The sequence below is a fragment of the Carcharhinus amblyrhynchos genome, chromosome 5 (assembly GCF_965287045.1).
Source record: "Carcharhinus amblyrhynchos chromosome 5, sCarAmb.v2.hapA, whole genome shotgun sequence".
Classification (NCBI taxonomy): Eukaryota; Metazoa; Chordata; class Chondrichthyes; order Carcharhiniformes; family Carcharhinidae; genus Carcharhinus; species Carcharhinus amblyrhynchos.
Genome location: NC_137328.1, coordinates 29,742,422 through 29,760,568, shown reverse-complemented (window position 1 = coordinate 29,760,568; position 18,147 = coordinate 29,742,422). Strand labels below are relative to the sequence as shown.

The 18,147-nt window shown below is 42.0% G+C and overlaps 1 protein-coding gene across 2 annotated transcripts in view; it reads right to left on the bottom strand.

Moving 5' to 3' along the window:
- The window catches only part of uba6 (ubiquitin like modifier activating enzyme 6), a 236,257-nt gene that overhangs the window by 110,458 nt on the left and 107,652 nt on the right, over window positions 1–18,147 (bottom strand). For both annotated transcript variants that reach the window (XM_080188556.1, XM_080188557.1), the window contains 2 exons: window positions 11,265–11,341; window positions 8,456–8,522 (listed from right to left, as the gene is read on the bottom strand). In XM_080188556.1, the coding sequence (XP_080044682.1) occupies window positions 8,456–8,522; window positions 11,265–11,341 (144 nt within the window). The remainder of the gene's footprint in view (window positions 1–8,455; window positions 8,523–11,264; window positions 11,342–18,147) is intronic.

Below are 18,147 nucleotides of genomic sequence, written 5' to 3'. Positions count from 1 at the left end.
TCTTGGGAGACGAGAAGATTAAGAAAATATTGGACACAGGTGTTTAGAATCATGAAGGGCCCAGACAGAGTAGATGTGGAGAGAACATTTCTGTTGGCACAAGGATCGAGAACCAGACGGCAATAGTTTAAGGTGATTAACAAAAGAAGCAGCATCAACATGAGGAAAATGTTTTTGGAGATCAAATGGTTATACTCTGAAATGCAATGACTTCAGGTTTTAAATTTTATTTATCAGTGTCACAAGTAGGCTTACATTAACACTGCATGAAGAACAAAGAAGAAAGAAAATACAACACAGGAACAGGCCCTACAGCCCTCCAAGCCTGCACCAACCATGCTGCCTGACTGAACTAAAACCCCCTACCCTTCTGGAAACCATATCCCTCTATTCCCACTGTTTTCGTGTCTTTGTCCAGACACCCCTTAAAACTTACCATTGTATCTGCTTCCACTACCTCCCCCGGCAGCGAGTTCCAAGCACACTCCACCCTCAGTGTAAAAAAAAACTTGCCTTGTACAGCTCCTTTAAACCTTGCCTCTTCACCTTAAACCTATGCTCTCTAGTAATTGACTCTTCCACCCTGGGAAAAATCTTCTGATTATTCAGTCTGCCCATGCCCCTCATAATGCCACCGTGGGCAGCATGGTAGCACAGTGGTTAGCACTGCTGCTTCACAGCTCCAGTGTCCTGGGTTCGATTCCTGACTCGGGTCACTGTCTGTGTGGAGTTTGCATATTCTCCTCGTGCCTGCGTGGGTTTCCTCCGGGTGCTCTGGTTTCCTCCCACAGTCCAAAGATGTGCGGGTTAGGTTGATTGGCCATGCTAAGAAATTGCCCCTTAGTGTCCAGGGATGCGTAGGTTAGAGGGATTAGTGGGTATAAAATGTAGGGATATGGGGGTAGAGCCTGGGTGGGATTGTATTCGGTGCAGACATGATGGGCCAAAGGGCCTCTTTCTGCACTGTTTGGTTCTATGGTTCTTCTATAATCTTGTAGACTTCAATCAGGTCGTCCCTCAACCTCTGTCATCCCAATGAGAACAAACCAAGTTTCTCCAGCCTCTCCTCATAGCTAATGCCCTCCATACCAGGCAACATCCTGGTAAATCTTTTCTGTACCCTCTCCAAAGCCTCCACATCCTTCTGGTAGTGTGGTGACCAGAATTGAATGCTATATTCCAAATGCAGCCTAACTAAGGTTCTATAAAGCTGCAACACGACTTGCCAATTTGTAAATTCAATGCCCCGGCCAAGATGATCTGGAGGAGGGAACCGAGTGTATGGTGTCGAAATTTGCTGATGACACCAAGATTGGTGGAAAGGCAAATTGTGCGGAGGGTGTGGAGAGTCTGCAGAAGGATCTAGATAGGCTGGGCGAATGGGCCAGGAAATAGCAAATGGAATTTAGTGTTGGCAAGTGCGAGGTGGCCCACTTTGGTAGGAATAATGGCAGGAAGGATTATTACTTACGTGGAGAAAAACTGCAGCAGGCGGCGGTGCAGAGGGACCTCGGGGTCCTTGTGCATGAGTCGCAAAAACCCAGCTTGCAGGTGCAGCAGGTGGTCAGGAAGGCGAATGGGATGTTGGCCTTCATAGCGAGGGGGATTGAATATAAAAGTAGGGAGGTCTTGCTGCGGCTGTATAGGGCACTGGTGAGGCCGCAGCTGGAGTACTGTGTGCAGTTTTGGGCGCCGTACTTACGCAAGGATATTTTGGCCTTGGAGGGAGTGCAGAGGAGGTTTACTAGGCTGATGCCGGAGTTAAGGGGGTTGAGCTATGAGGAGAGGCTGAATAAACTAGGCTTGTACTCGTTAAGAGTTTAGAAGAATGAGGGGAGATCTCATTGAGACGTATAAGATGATGAATGGGATGGATAGGATAGAGGTGGAGAGACTCTTCCCGCTCAGAAAGGACAGTAGGACTAGGGGGCACAGCCTCAAGATAAAGGGGGGGCGGTTTAGAACAGAGTTGAGGAAGAACTTTTTCACTCAAAGGGTGGTGAATCTCTGGAATTCTCTGCCTGTTGAAGTGGTGGAGGCTACCTCGCTAAATATTTTTAAGAAGAGGGTTGATGGGTTTTTGATAAGAGAGGGGATTAAGGGTTATGGGGAGAGGGCGGGAATGTGGAACTGAGCCACGACAGATCAGCCATGATCTTATTGAATGGCAGGGCAGGCTCGAAGGGCCAGATGGCCTACTCCTGCTCCTATTTCTTATGTTCTTATGCCTTATGCCTTCTTGGCCATCTTCTCCACCTGCATTGCCACTTTCAACGACCTGTGTACCTGTACACCCAGGTCCCTTTGCCTATCAATACTCTCATAGGTTCTGCCATTTACTGTATATTTCCCATCTGTATTCGACCTTCCTAATTTCATTACCTCACATTTGTCTGAATTAAACTCCACCATCTCTCCGCCCAAGCTTCCAACAAATCTATATCCTGCTATATCCTTTGATGGTCCTCATCACTATCTGCAAATCCACCAACTTCTGTGTCATCCGCAAACATACTAATCAAACCAGTTACATTTCCCTCCAAATCATTTATATATATGTTATGAACAGCAAAGGTCCCAGCACTGATCCCTGAGGAACGCCACTTGTCACAGCTCTCCATTCAGGAACACACCCTTCCACTGCTACCCTCTGTCTTCTATGACTGAGCTACTGTTATATCTACCTTGCCAGCTCATCTCTGATCCCATGCGACTATGAAAATTACATTAAAATTTTTTTAAAGTTACTGTGAAAGCCGCCTAGTTGCCACACTAGGCGCCTGTTTGGATAAATTGACGGAAAATTTAGCATGGCCAATGCATCTAACCAACACGTCTTTTGGGCTCTGGGAGGAAACCGGAGCACTTGGAATAAATCCACGCAGACACAGAGAGAATGTGCAGACTCCACATAGTGGCTAGCATGGCGACACATAGCACTGCTGCCTCACAGCGCCAGCGACCTGGGTTCGATTCCCGGTTTGGGTCACTGTCCGTGTGGAGTTTGCATGTTCTCCCCGCGTATGTGAGAGTTTCGGCCGGATGCTCTGGTTTCCTCCCATAGTCCAAAGATTTGCGGGTCAGGTGGATTGGCCATGCTAAATTGCCCCTTAGTGTCAATATCTAGGGTAACTGCATAAGATTATGGGCTAGGACCTGGGTGGGATTGTGGTCAGTGCAGTCTTGATGGGCCAAATGGCCTCTTTCTGCACCGTAGAATTCTTTGATTCTAAGGACAATGGCCAAAGCCAGGAATCAATCCTGGGTCCCTGGCGCTTAGGCACAGCTATAACCACAGTACCACCATACCAACTTGGAATGCAGTGGAGGCAAATACAATGAAGGCCTTCAAAAGAGAATTAGGAAATAATCTGAAAAAAAAACTGCAGGGTTACATGGAAATGAGACCAGAGTTACAGAGATGGTCTGTTAAGCTCCCTTAAAAATGCCCAAATCCTGTGAAATCCTTTAGCGTGGATAGGGGATTGGCTGTCAAGTAGCGTTGAAATGCAGTTTGTGCAGGCTCAAAAGTTAAGTGTTCTGTAATCCTACTGCTACACAGATTCACAGGTCTGAAAGAAGGCTTTTCTGAGAATTAGTTGTGGAGGTTGTGAGAATGTCTACTCACATACCTCAAAACAGCTTTCAGCTACGCTGAACAAGAATGCTTTTTAAGCAAGCCTAAGGCAAGAATGAAGAGCTGAAGGAGTGTGTGAAGATAATGCACTAGAATTTGAGCATCTGGGGAGTTGTCATTCTGGTCACAATGATTATAGTAATAAAGTAATCGAACAGCTCAAGTAGACTACATAAGCATAGCAATAGGATGATTAGGAGAGTATGTCATCGAGTAGCTGAATGGTTAACAGTGAGGTTGAGTGTCTGGGACTACAGGAAGACAGAGTCAGGATGGTCAGGTAAGTGGCAGATGGAATGTAATGTGAAAAGTGAGAAGTGATACATTTTGGAAGGAATAATTTGACAAGAAAGTATTCAATGAACAGCATGACACTAGGAAATTCTGAGGAACAAAGGAACCTTGGGGTATTTGTTCATAGATTTCTGAAGGAGGAAGCACATCAGTGAGATGGTAAAAAAGGCATATGGGGTACTTGCCTTTATCCATCAAGGCATAATTACAAAAGCATGTTTGATTTGTACAGAATCACAGGATACCACTGTGCAGAAGAGGCCCTTCGGCCTCTTGAGTCTGCACTGACGCATGAAATGCCCTGACCTGCCACTTGCCGACACATAGCTCATAGCCTTGAATTTTATGGCATGCCAAGTACTCATCCAGGTACTTTTGAAAGGATGCAAGGCATCCTGCATCCACCACCCTTCCAGGCAGTGCAATCCAGATCACTCTCTGAGTAAAAAGGTTTTTCCTCAAATCCACCCTAATCCTCCCACCCCTCACTTTTAATCTGTGTCCCTCGTAACTGACCTTTTCAATTAAGAGGAACAGCTGCTCCCTATCCATCCTGTCCATGCCCCTCATAGTCTTGAACGCCTCAATCAGATCGCCCTCAGTCTCCTCTGTTCCAACAAAAACAACCCAAGCCTATCCAACCTCTCTTCATAACTTAAATGTTCCATCCCAGGCAGCATCCTTGTAAATCTCCTCTGCACCCACCCCAGTGCATTCATATCCTTCCTGTGTGGCGACCAGTACTCCAGCTGTAGCCTCACCAAAGTTCTATACAAGTCCATCATGACACCTTTACTTTTGTAATCTATACCCCGATTGATAAAGGCAAGTGTGCCATATGCCTTTTTCACCACACTACTAACCTGTCTTTTCGACTTCAGAGATCTATGAACAAACACACCAAAGTCCCTTTGTTCTTCAGAACTTCCCAGTGTCAGACCTTTTATCGTATACTTGCTTGTAAATTAGCCCTTCCAAAGTGCATCACCTTACACTTTTCAGGGTTAAATTCCATCTGCCATATATCCACCCATTTGATGATCACACCTATATTTGGTGAGAACTTTGGTGAGACCACAGCAGGAGTACTGTATAGAGTTTTAGTCACAACATTATAGGAAGGATGTGATTTCACTGGAGAGGGTGCAGAGGAGATTCACCAGGATGTTGCCTGGGATGAAACATTTAAGTTATGAAGACAGGTTGGATAGGATTGGGTTGTTTTTGTTGGAGCAGAAGACTGAGGGTGACCTGATCAAAGTGTACAAAATTATGAGGGACATGGACAAGGAGAATAGGGAACAGCTGTTCCTCTTAATTGAAGAGTCAGTCACGAGGGGACACAAATTCAAAATGAGGGCCATGGGGTTTAGATGGGATATGAGGAAAAGCTTTTTTACCCAGAGGGTGGTGACAATTTGGAATGTGCTGCCTGGGAGAGTAGTGGAGGCAGGTTGCTTCACCTACTTTAAATAGTACCTGGATGAGCACTTGGCATGTCATAGCATTCAATGTAAATGAGATTAGGTAGACTGGTCAGGTGTTTTTTGCATGTCAGTGCAGATTCAATGAGCCAAAGGGCCTCTGCTGCACCGTGAGATTCTGATTCTATGCCACTTTTGTTTGTCTTTTGATGTATTGCAATTTAGTGGTGGCATTATTGGTAGTATTTATGAAATGCAGAGATCAAAGTTAGAATTGGTATAAGAGCTTTGAGTAAAGCACCATGTTGTAATCATATTGAATTGTGGAGTTCTGATGTACCAGAGTTCTTATGGTGAATCATGAACTCAATAAATCATGTAATCACACTGAAATTGAAAGATGATTTCCTGCAGTACTTATGTAACATGAACTTGTTAAAGACCTGATTCTGTTTTTGTTACAATAACAAAACAGAACAGGAAAGCAGATCCAAAAGAGGTCAATTCATCCAATCTAATGTCAAGCTGTTTATTTACCAGAAAACTAGATGGAAAATTGAGTACATAAAAGTTCCAGCATACTAATCTCAGTATCAGATTTTCCAAAAAGCGTTCCCACACAGCAACACTCCCACTGGAGCTCGGCCTTTAGTTTGCTTAAGTATGGAAGTTTTTGTAGGAACAATGGAGAATGATTAGAAGAAACAGCCAGTTTACAAAAGTGATTGCACCCCAACACAACCATGCAAGTTAAATACATGGGCCGAAATTTTATAGTCCCATCTGCCACAGGAATTGGAGCAGGCGATGAGACGGACCACGGAAAAGTCCATTGACCTTGAACAGGATTTTACGGCTTTGGTATGAGCGAAGTCGTAAAATTCCGCCCATGGGAGTTTGAGATGTAAAACATTCATCAAACTTGAAGCATTTCTAAATTAATATGGTGACAAGAAAGGTCTGTGTCACAACCTAAATCTTTCTTCCTCTTCTGCACATGCTACCCAAATGAAAGCAGGGCAGGTGTTGAAGGAGTTAAGTTCTTTATTTTAACAGCAGGAATCCAAAAAGTCATATCCATGTTTTAAGAACATAAGAACATAAGAAACAGGAGCAGGAGTAGGCCATCTAGCCCCTTGAGCCTGCCCCGCCATTCAATAAGATCATGGCTGATCTGTCGTGGCTCAGTTCCACATTCCCGCCCTCTCCCCATAACCCTTAATCCCCTTGCCTATCAAAAACCTATCAACCCGTGTCTTAAATATATTGAACGAGGCAGCCTCCACCACTTCAACGGGCAGAGAATTCCAGAGATTCACCACCCTTTGAGTGAAGAAGTTCCTCCTCAACTCCGTTCTAAACCGCCCCCTCTTTATCCTGAGGCTGTGCCCTCTAGTCCTACTGTCCTTTGAGCGGGAAGAGCCCCTCCACCTCTATCTTATCCATCCCATTCAACATCTTATACGTCTCAATGAGATCTCCGCTCATTCTTCTAAACTCTAACGAGTACAAGCCTAGTTTATTCAGCCTCTCCTCATAGTTCAACCCCCTCAACTCCGGAATCAGCCTAGTAAACCTCCTCTGCACTCCCTCCAAGGATAAAATATCCTTGCGCAAGTGCGGCGACCAAAACTGCACACAGTACTCCAGCTGCGGCCTCACCAATGCCCTGTACAGCTGCAGCAAGACCTCCCTAATTTTATATTCAATCCCCCTCGCTATGAAGGCCAGCATCCCATTCGCCTTCCTGACCACCTGCTGCACCTGCAGGCTGGGTTTTTGCGACTCATGCACAAGGACCCCGAGGTCCCTCTGCACTGTCGCATGCTGCAGTTTTTCGCCACGTAAGTAATAGTCCTTCCTACCATTATTCCTACCAAAGTGGACAACCTCACATTTGCCAACATTAAATTCCATTTGCCAGTTCCTGGCCCATTCGCCCAGCCTATCTAGATCCTAACAACCTACCTAGACAACCTAACCATTCCCTCTTTAATAATTTTAGACTCTTCCAGTGACTCAATTTCCTCCTCTTCACCAAGGTCTAGATGCTATCTTTTTCCCGTGGTAGAGAGAGATGCAAAGTATTCATTTAATACCTGTCTCCATGCATAAATCCATTTTTTGGTCCCAAATTAGCCTCACTTCCTTAATCACCCTTTTCCTATTCATAAACTATAGACAGCATAACTGGAAAGCATAACTTGACTGGAGCCTGCTAGTTGCAAAAACAAGCAGCTACTATTATATTACACAAGCATAATTTGAATATGAAGTTTTCCTAGTGAATGGTATTATCATTATCATGAATGGTATTATTTTGTGACAGTCCATTTGCTCATTTAAAGATAGTCCACTCTCTGTAGCATTGCTTGTAATTAGGGGAAATTGTCTTCTTTTTTGTAACAGGCTCCAACTCCAAGAGTTCACAGTTTTGTGAACTATAATAACCACAGTGTAATCCCCAGAGAATGGGAGGGTTCCTGGTGTTATCCATTTATTTCACTGGACAGGAGTCATGACAGTGCCACCCACTGATTTCAATGGACTGGGGGGTACGCCATCACCACCAGTGATTTTAATGGACTGGGGATGAGAAAGCATTATCAATTTATTTCACTCGACTCTGGGTGTGACAGCACCCACTGATTTCATTGGGTAAGAATGAGGCAATTGAATGTTGCTCATTGATATTGACGCAAAGGGTGATATTAGTTGACTGGGGTATGACACTGATACAAGTGAAAAGGGAATATGACAGCATTACCCACTGATATCATTCGGTGCGGTAGTGTTACTTATTGGTCTCAAATATCACAATCAAGTGGCAATCTCAAAGGTTCAAGGAATTTTAAAATACATTTTCATGGACTCAAATTCCTTCTTTTAAACCTGTTATATAACATAATTGAACTCCCTTTCTATTATAAATCCTGCAAAAAAGTCTCAAAATCATCTGGCATGCTGTTGATCAAACAGGGAGTTCACATGGCTAGCATAGCAGATCAATCAATTTTGACACTGAAAATTGGCAATATGGTCTCAACAGCAGCAACTAAATTTACATTATGGCTGATTAAATTAAAAGAATCTTGCTCACCTTATTTTCCAGCGTTTTATTTACAATGATAGCCAATCTTAACAGTTCATCTGCATCTTGGAGGCACCTTGTTGGAAAATAAAAAGGCAAACCAGTTACATCCGCAACTGTTCACTGAATCCCTACAGTGCAGAAAGGTGCCATTTGGTCCATCAAATCTGCATCAACTTTCCAAAGAGCATGTAACCCAGGCCAATCGAACCTATACATCTTCAAACACCAAGGGGCAAGTTAGCATGGCCAATCCACCTAGCCTGCACATCTTTGGGCTATAGGAGGAAACTGGAGTATCCAGAGCAAACCCATGCTAACATAGGGAGAACGTGCAAATTCCACACAGACACATGCAAACTCCACACAGTCACTCAAAGCCAAAATTGAACCCAGGTGCCTGGCGCTGTGAGGCAGCAGTACTAACCACTGTGCCACCATGCTGCCTATCAGTGTCTAGGTACATCATTACAAAGCATAAGGACATAAGAACATAGCTCAATATTTTTAAGACGCGGGTTGATAGGTTTTTGATAGGCAAGGGGATTAATGGTTATGGGGAGAGGGCGGGAATGTGGAACTGAGCACGACAGATCAGCCATGATCTTACTGAATGGCGGGGCAGGCTCGAGGGGCTAGATGGCCTACTCCTGCTCCTATTTCTTATGTTCTTATGTCATCTTGTTGGGGCTTTCCCCAGTGCACAAAAGGCATAACTTCCACCCACCTTCCTGGCCTTTTCAGGTCTGTCTACAACATGCATGGGTAGCATATTAGCTGGGTCAACTGGCTAGGTAACAAGTTCAATTGACTGTTTGTTATTTATTTAAAAATGCCAGCAGGGTGTTCCCACTTACTATACTGTGAGGGAAGAGCTCTGGGGTGGGCAGAAAAGTATGATGGGCTTGTCATCCCTTGTACTTAACTTGTCCCTCCTGCTGAAAACATCCCTGGTTTAGAGCTCATCATACTCAACCCAAAGTTAGCCCTGAACAGATCTTATGTCTACTAAACTTTACTCTGGTTGTACAAATGGCGAAAAGCAAGAGAATTTTAAAACTGTACACATAACAGTCACTCAGATAATGGCACATATCCATTGATCTTTGATGCTGTAACTCTATGCAGATGTATATACATGAATACATCGGATGGTCTAAAATACAACTTGCAAAAGGTTAAAACCTGCAAAGGATTAATATGGAGAGAGTAAGAATATTGCACTGAATCTTACTTGGGCTACTACCAGAGAGGGATGATACACAAAATTGGGCAATGTCTATTAGCACAATATCGCAGCCACAATAGGCAAAATGATACACTAGTGATAGTCATTTGGTCAATCTTACCTCCACTAGCTCTTTGAAAGAGCTATTCAATTCGCCTACTCCCTTATTCTTTCCTCTTAGCCATGCAAACTTTTACTTTTCAATTATCAAGTTCTCATGGGCAATTAGGGATGGAAAACAAATACTGGCCGTGCCAGAGATGCTGGCAACCCATGAAAGAATTCCCTTTTAAAAGTTACTATTGAATCCATTTCCACCAATCTTTCTGACAGTGTATTCCAAATCATAATAACGTTGTGTAAAAAGTAATTTCCACGCCCCTCTGGTTCTTTTGTTCGTTATCTTAAATTGGTGTCCCCTGATCATCAATGCACTAGTTTCTCTCTACCTCATCCATCAAATCCTCACATTATTTTGAATATTTCTGTTAAACTTCTCCTTAACTTTCTCTTCTCCAAGGAGAATTTCAGTTTCTCAGTTTCTCCATGCCTTTGATATCATTCTGACAAATCTACTCTACAATCTCTATAAGACAATTCTATCCAAAATTGGATAGAATGCTCCAGCTGATGCTTAACCAATAACCTAACAGGGTTTGAGCAAAACTTGCTTTTTTTTTACACTATACCTCTATTTATAAAGCCAAAGCTCCCATATACATTTGTAACAGCTTCATCAACTTGTCCTACCACCTTCAAAGATTTGTGCATGCAAACTCAGGCCTTTAAAATTATATAATTTAGTTTACATTGCCTCCTATTCTTTTGAACAAATGACATCACATCCTTTTGCATCTAATTTCACTTGCAATGTGTCTGCCATTTCACCAGTCCGTCTATGTTCTCCTGAAGCCACTGTTTTCCTCACTACTTATCGCATTTCCAGATTTAAAAAATCTATTTAAAAAAGTATATTAAAAAAAGGACAATGGTCCTAAAATTGACACTTGGAGACTTTCCTTTGGTCTGAAAATCATTCATTCACCACTATTCTGTTTTCTTTCAGCCAACTTTGTATTCATGCTGTATCTACTCTTTTAATTCATAATTTCAATTTTGCAAACCAGTCTATTAAGTGGGACTTTTATCAAAATTCTTTTCAAAATCCATTTACACAATACCTTCAATACCCTCTTAAATGAATTAAATCAGTCCTTTAACTTAGTCTCCAAGACCCAACAGGTGAAACATACATCATAAAACAAATTGTAATAATCAACATCCACAAGCATATAATTAAACCTCAATCAGAACATTCAGCAGTCATGAAATAAGCAAACGTGAACCAGTGGACCAATAATTTTTAAGTACTACATTAATAACCATGCCAAAATTTGGTATTTTACAAATTTACTGGATTCGGTATTGCAGTGCTACATGACAGAAGCATGCTACTACTGGAAAGCTCTTTTCATTTGTCCTCTAAGATGTCTAGTCATACATAATGAACACAATACTCGTATTTCCTGGTCATATTTTTGATAGTTACACTGTTCTATCTTTAACAAGGCAACACAATACATTACTCACCCTATGTTTGGCAGACGTCTATATTGCTCTTGAAATTGATCTAAAGCCAGCAAGGCTGTATGAATCTGCAGGGGTGTCTGTTTTTTCAAAAATAATAAAGAGTTAAAGTTTAGTTTGTGTACTGCAAGAGAAAGTTTTGGGTGAAATTGGTTTACATTAAATACAAGAAGAGTAATACAAACCATCTACTTTTCCATAGTTTGGATTGAATATGATCACTCAATTGTACAGTTATTGCAAAACACATCCTACAACCATGACTGACTGAATACCAGCTGCAACATATTGCCTGCAAGGGAAAATATTTGAAATTTCTGAAACAAGAGACATATCGCTTTTTATCATGCACTCATCAGGACAAATACAAGGATGATAAATTTCAAGTAGTTACAATAATTTATACAACAGGAGAAAATGGGTGCTGTATAGAACAAAGAACAAAGAAAATTACAGCACAGGAACAGGCCCTTCGGCCCTCCAAGCCTGCATCGACCATGCCGCCCGACTTAACTAAAACGTCCCCTTCACAAAATCACATTGCCTCTCAATAATACTTGGAAAGTTAACCCTGGTTGGCAGAGACATTGTCATGCAGAAAACAACAGGAACTATAGGTTCCCTCCATGCTTCCTGGAAATATAAAAAAGACAAAAGCTTGAACAAATTCCTTTTGTTTGCATAGAATGGATCCCTGCAAATAAGGTTATGTATTTCATTTCTTGCAAATATAATGAACCATTTAACAAAATAGACTGATTACAGAGTCATTGAGGTTTACAACATGGAAACAGGCCCTTCGGCCCAACTTGTCCATGCCACACATTTTTTTAAAACTCCCAAGCTAATCCCAATTGCCTGCAATTGGCCCATATCTCTCTGTACGTATCTTATCCATGTAACTATCTAAATGCTTATTAAAAGACAAAATTGTATCCGCCTCTATTACAACCTCTGGCAGCTTGTTCCAGACACTCACCACCCTCTGTCTGAAAAAATTGCCACTCTGGGCACTTTTGTATCTCTCCCCTCTCACCTTAAACTCTATGCTCTTTAGTTTTAGGCTCCCCTACCTTTGGGAAAAGATATTGACTGTCTAGCTGATCTGTGCCCCTTATTATTTTATATATCTCTATAAGATCACCCCTCAGTCTCCTATGCTCCAGAGAAAAAAGTCCCAGTCTATCCAGCCTCTCCTTATAACTCAAACCATCAAGTCCCATAGAGTCCTAGTAAATCTTTTCTGCACACTTTCTAGTTTAATAATATCTTTTCCATAATAGGGTGTCCAGAACTGCACATAGTATTCCAAATGTGGCCTTATCAATGTCTTGTACAACTTCAACAAGACATCCCAATTCCTGTATTCAATGTTCTGACCGATGAAACCAAACATGCTGAATGTCTTCTTCACCATTCTGTCCACCTGTGACTCCACTTTCAAGGAGCTGAGCCACGAGATCTCTTTGTTTTGTAACTGTCCCCAACGCCCTAGCATTAACTGAGTAAGCCCTGCCCTGGTGCGATCTACCAAAATGCATCACCTTGCATTTGTTTAAATTAAACTCCATCTACCATTCATCAACCCAGTGGCCCAACTGATCAAGATCCGTTGCAATCCGAGATAACTTTCTTCACTGTCCTGTGTGCCACCAATCCTAGTGTCATCTGCAAACTTACTAACCACGTGTCTTATATTCTCATCCAAATCATTAATATAAATGACAAATAACACTGGACCCAGCACTGATTCTTGAGGCACATCGCTGGTCAGGCCTCCAGTTTGAAAAAAAAACCCTCTATAACCACCCTTTGGCTTCTGTCAAGAAGCCAATTTTGTATCCACTTAGATACCTCACCCTCGATCCCATGAGATTTAACCCTATGCAACAACCTACCATGCGGTACCTTGTCAAAGGCCTTGCTAAAGTCCACACAGACAACATCAATTGCACTGCCCTCATCTACCTTCTTGGTTACCCCTTCAAAAAACTCAATCAAATTTGTGAGACATGGTTTTCCACTCACAAAGCCATGCTAACTGTCCCTAATCAGTCCTTGAGTCTCTAAATGCCTGCAGATTCTGACTCTCAAAATATCTTGAACAACTAACCTACCACAGGTGTGAGGCTCATTGGCCTGTTGTTTCCAGGCTCTTCCCTGTAGCCCTTTTTAAAGAAAGGTACAGCATTTGCCACTCTCCAATCTTGAGGCACCTCACCCACGACTATTGATAATTCAAATATCTCGAGTGGGGACCCGCAATTTCCTCCCTAGCCTTCCACAATGTCCTGAGATACACTTCATCAAGTCCCGGGGACTTATCTACCTTGATGTGCTTTAAGATTTCCAGCACCTCCTTCTCTGTAATACGTACACTCCTCAAGACATCATTATTTATTTCCCCATGTTCCCTAACATCCATGCTTTTCTCAATAGTAAATACTTATGAGAAATATTCATTAAAGATCTCAGCCATCTCTTCTGGATCCGCACATAGATGACCTTGTTGATCCTTAAGAAGCTCTCCTCTCTCCCTTGTTACTCTTTTGCCCTTTATGTATTTGTAGAAGCTCTTTGGATTCTCCTTTGCCTTACCTGCCAAAACAATTTTGTGTCCCCTTTTTGCCCTCCTGATTTCTCTCTCAACTCTACTCCTACACCCCCTATACTCTTCAAGGGAGTTACTTGATCCCAGCTGCCTATGCATGTCACGTGCTTCTTTCTTCTTCTTGACCAGGGCATCAATATCCCGAATCATCCTGGGTTTCTACTGCTGCCAGCCTTGTCCTTCATTCTAAGAGGAATGTGTTTACCCTGAACTCTGGTTAACATACTTTTGAAAACCTGCCACTTTCTAGACGTCCCTTTGCCTTCCTGCAGACTGCCCAGTTAACGTCTGGAAGTTCCTGCTTGATACCATCAAAATTGGCCTTGCCCCAATTTAGAATTTTAACTTTTGGGCCAGACCTATCATTTTCCATAACTATCTTAAAACTAATAGAGTTATGGTCACTGATCCCAAAGTGATCCCTCATCGCCACTTCTGTGCCCTTTCTTATTTCCCAAGAGGAGGTCAAGTTTTGCCTCCTCTCTAGTTGGCCATCGGCATACTGAATGAGAAATTCCTCCTGAATACACTCAACAAATTTCTCTCCATCCAACTATTATCTTGAATTGATTGTTACTGTAGCTATTACCATAGTAAAAAGTCTGACAACACCAGGTTTTAGTCCAACCGATTTATTTGATAATAGACTCACAAGCTTTCGGGGCTAACCCTGAAAGCTTGTGAGTCTATTATCAAATAAATCGGTTGGACTAAAACCTGGTGTTGTCAGACTTTTTACTGTGTTTACGCCAGTCCAACGCCGGCATACCCACATCATGGCTATTACCATATTCAGGATTGCTCAACAAGTGCTAGCCAATAACATCTAACAGTAGACATTTTGTTTTGTGTTTGTCATGTACAGCTGGTTGAGTACAGTCTATACTCAATTATGAATTCTATTATGAACACTTGAAAGAACATGTTGTTTGATTCTATTAGCCAATCGACAGAACGTATAGTTTACGAACTAAGCATTGCGTCAGTACTGAAATTCATAACATTGCTCAATTGCATGGTAGGCAGAATTGATGGCAGCATTCTATTAATGTAACATACCATTCATCGCCACAGAAGTAGCGTGAAGTGAAATGCTTAACCTGTCGTTCAAACTTTTGAAATATTTTGCCTTTCCAGGACAACTTGGAAGTAGACAAAGCACTTTTCGGGTCTGAAAGTGGCAACCTTTGGCCCCTTTGCAAGTTTGTGTCCATTATCCTGCAAGATATTTTTGATGTGCTCTGTTTCTGTGTAAAATACAAGGTGAGCAAATGCTAGGGTCCTATTTATAAGATAGCTGATATGCCATTCTTATTGCAATTCAATTATAGCTCATTTATGCTTCTTTGAAGTGACAAAGTTTACATGCAGGGATCCATTCTCTACTAAGAAAAGAAATTAGTTCACGTTTGTACAATTTTTGAATTACCCAGAAGCACAGGAGCTTTTAGTTGATCACTGTTTTCTCCATAGCAATGCCTTGGCTAATCAGATTTGACTTGCAAAACAATCAGCATCTTTTTTCTCCTGTAGTACATGTTGTCATGACCGTTTGAAATTTGGCATTTTTATCATAGTGCATGCAAGATGAAAAGCTTCAGCGACATGTCTCTGTTTTCAGCAATATTCACATTCTGTACTAGTGAGTAAATATTTGAAATAATTAAAAATAAAACCCAACAAATTTCCCATTTTGATGGAGACTGAGCTACAGACTTCTTTCTCTTCATAGCTGCTCTGGCAGTGTCTCAGAATGGGAGGAGCATTTAGCAACTCCATTTACTTTGTCAGCTGCAAGATATTTGAAAGTCACCTAGTCACAGAACACACTAGGCATGCTACACACTTTCATCATGACATGGTTCCCCGGTTCAGTCATCTCAGATGTGGCTTCAAGGTCAGTTTAAAGTAGTGTTGCTGATGAATTATTATTCCATGCAGTGGCAACTGTTTGTCATTAGTAGAAACAATAGAGTGATGCCATGGAGAAAGGGCCTGAAATGATGGGGCAAGTATTTTTTTAAATGACATTTAAGCATTGTGCCTGGGCTTGATTTTCCTTTAAAGCTCAATTTTCCACATCAGAATTGTATTTTAAAAATATTGAGATTATTTGTAAATTGTATCACAACCCATTTGCTGGATTAACTTTATTGCTTAAGACATTTTCTGATATTATCAATAACAAACGCAGGTTTATGGAGATTCAAATTGTACCATGTTCTCTAAATGCTAGATTTGAATTGTTCAAATTAATATCTTTCTCAAATAACTATGGGGGACATGTACGAAAAAAAAATCACATTGTGTTTAAACATTTCCTTCAAACTCCATAGGGATCATGTTTTGCATGAATGAAATGTGGATTTAATCTTAAATATCAGTCTGGAAAGTACTGGCAGTCTTGGCTGAGCCAGGTGGTCATGGGTTCAAACATCACTCAAGCTCCAGAAGTTTGATCACAAAATCAAGGGCATTGCATTATTGCGGCAGCTTTTGGTTCAGATATTAATTCTTCTCCCCTCATTTCTTGGCCAATACGTAGCCTTCAAGCAATGTCAGTTAAACAAAATATCTTGGTTCTTATCTTTTTTTTGCTATTTTTTAGGAGCTTGCTGTGTGCAAATTTGCTGACTAGGCTTCAAAAAAATTAATTAGTACTGAAGCATTTTGGATTGCTCTGAGTGAGGAAAGTGCTATATAAATGCAAGTTCTTTATTTTATAGATAAAAATATTACACATTCTTTGTATAATGGAGATAGACACTTAAAAAAAAACTGACACCTGTAGCATGTTCGCTGATAGTTCTGGACAGAATTTTGACATTGTTCCTTTGTCAGGTGTGTGGAAGGTTCTCCACACCTCCCACACACCTGATGAAGGAACAGTGTTTCCGAAAGCGTGTGGGTTTACTATCAAATAAACTGGATGGACTTTAACCTGGTGTTGTGAGACTTCTTACTGTACAGCCCAGATCCCCAGAACATTAGCTGAGTTTCTGGATTAATAGTCTAGAGATAATACCATTAAGCCGTCACCTCCTCAAGGTAAATAAGAGCTTCCTGACTCATTTCAAAAACCAAAACAAAACCATATTATTTTCTTCTCATGTTTCAGAAGCAGCTCTTAAAATTCACTGCCATCCACTCAAAGATGACTTTTAATTCACTCCATCACTTTTAGTTAGGTATAGATAACTAGTTAAGTCTCAAATGAAGAACAATATATTCTCATTGATCCTCATTTCCTGTCAAAAAATTCTAAATGCTATTCAATAAGAAATAAGAAACAGGAGCAGGAGTAGGCCATCTAGCCCTTCGAGCCTGCCCCGAATATTTAGTCTGACAGTACCAGGAGATCAACTAGCAGTGTAGCATGCTGACATGGACACGCTTTACACACTGAAGAATTTTCAAGTAGTGAAATGTTAGATTTATAACATATGACCTATTAATCAGCGCATAATTCCATTATTGTTCACTCTCACCTTTTCATGAATTTAAAATAGATACTGCTAACCTCATCATGTTGGTGCTCAAAGCCTGAAAGTAAGTACAATATTAAAAACTGTGGCCGCGATTCTTCCTAATCAAGACAGAGTGGGCATAGCAGTAGGAAGGGTTTCCTGCTTATGCTGGCAGCATCTGTCAGGTGGGGGTCATCCACCTGATGGATGCAAATTCATACACCTAGAGAAACCCACTGGCCAGCTTGGCTCCTCATAGATTGGGGTGCACTTTTTAAAGGGCAACTCGATTTCTATGCTTGGAGACAGGCCCGCACCACCACCACCACCATCCCCCCCCCACCCTCCAAATGAAATGATGGCCTCATCCACCCCCCAGCAAGCAGACATCCTCCCCTTCAAATAACGGGTCACAACCACCAACCCTGCCTCCACAACCGCACCCCCCCCCCCCCCCCCCCCCCCGCCCTGCGCACACACACACCCCCCCACACGCGCACACGTGAGAGGATGGCCTAATCCCCACTTACCTCCCCTTCCCCATTCAGCTCCCCACCCCAGTCAAACTCCCACTCAGACACCACCACCACCACTCCTCCCCTGCCCTACATTCCGACCTTCCCTCAGCTCTACTGTCAGGCCACACACATCTTGGTAGTGCCAACTCTGCACTGCCCCCTGGCACTAACATCATGGCGTGGTGATATCAGGAAGCCCTATGATCAACATCTTCATTCCTGTCAGTTGTGACAATTTTGAAGTGGCCAGGTTACTTGAATCGGCAGGCAGGCCTTTAATATCACTGCAC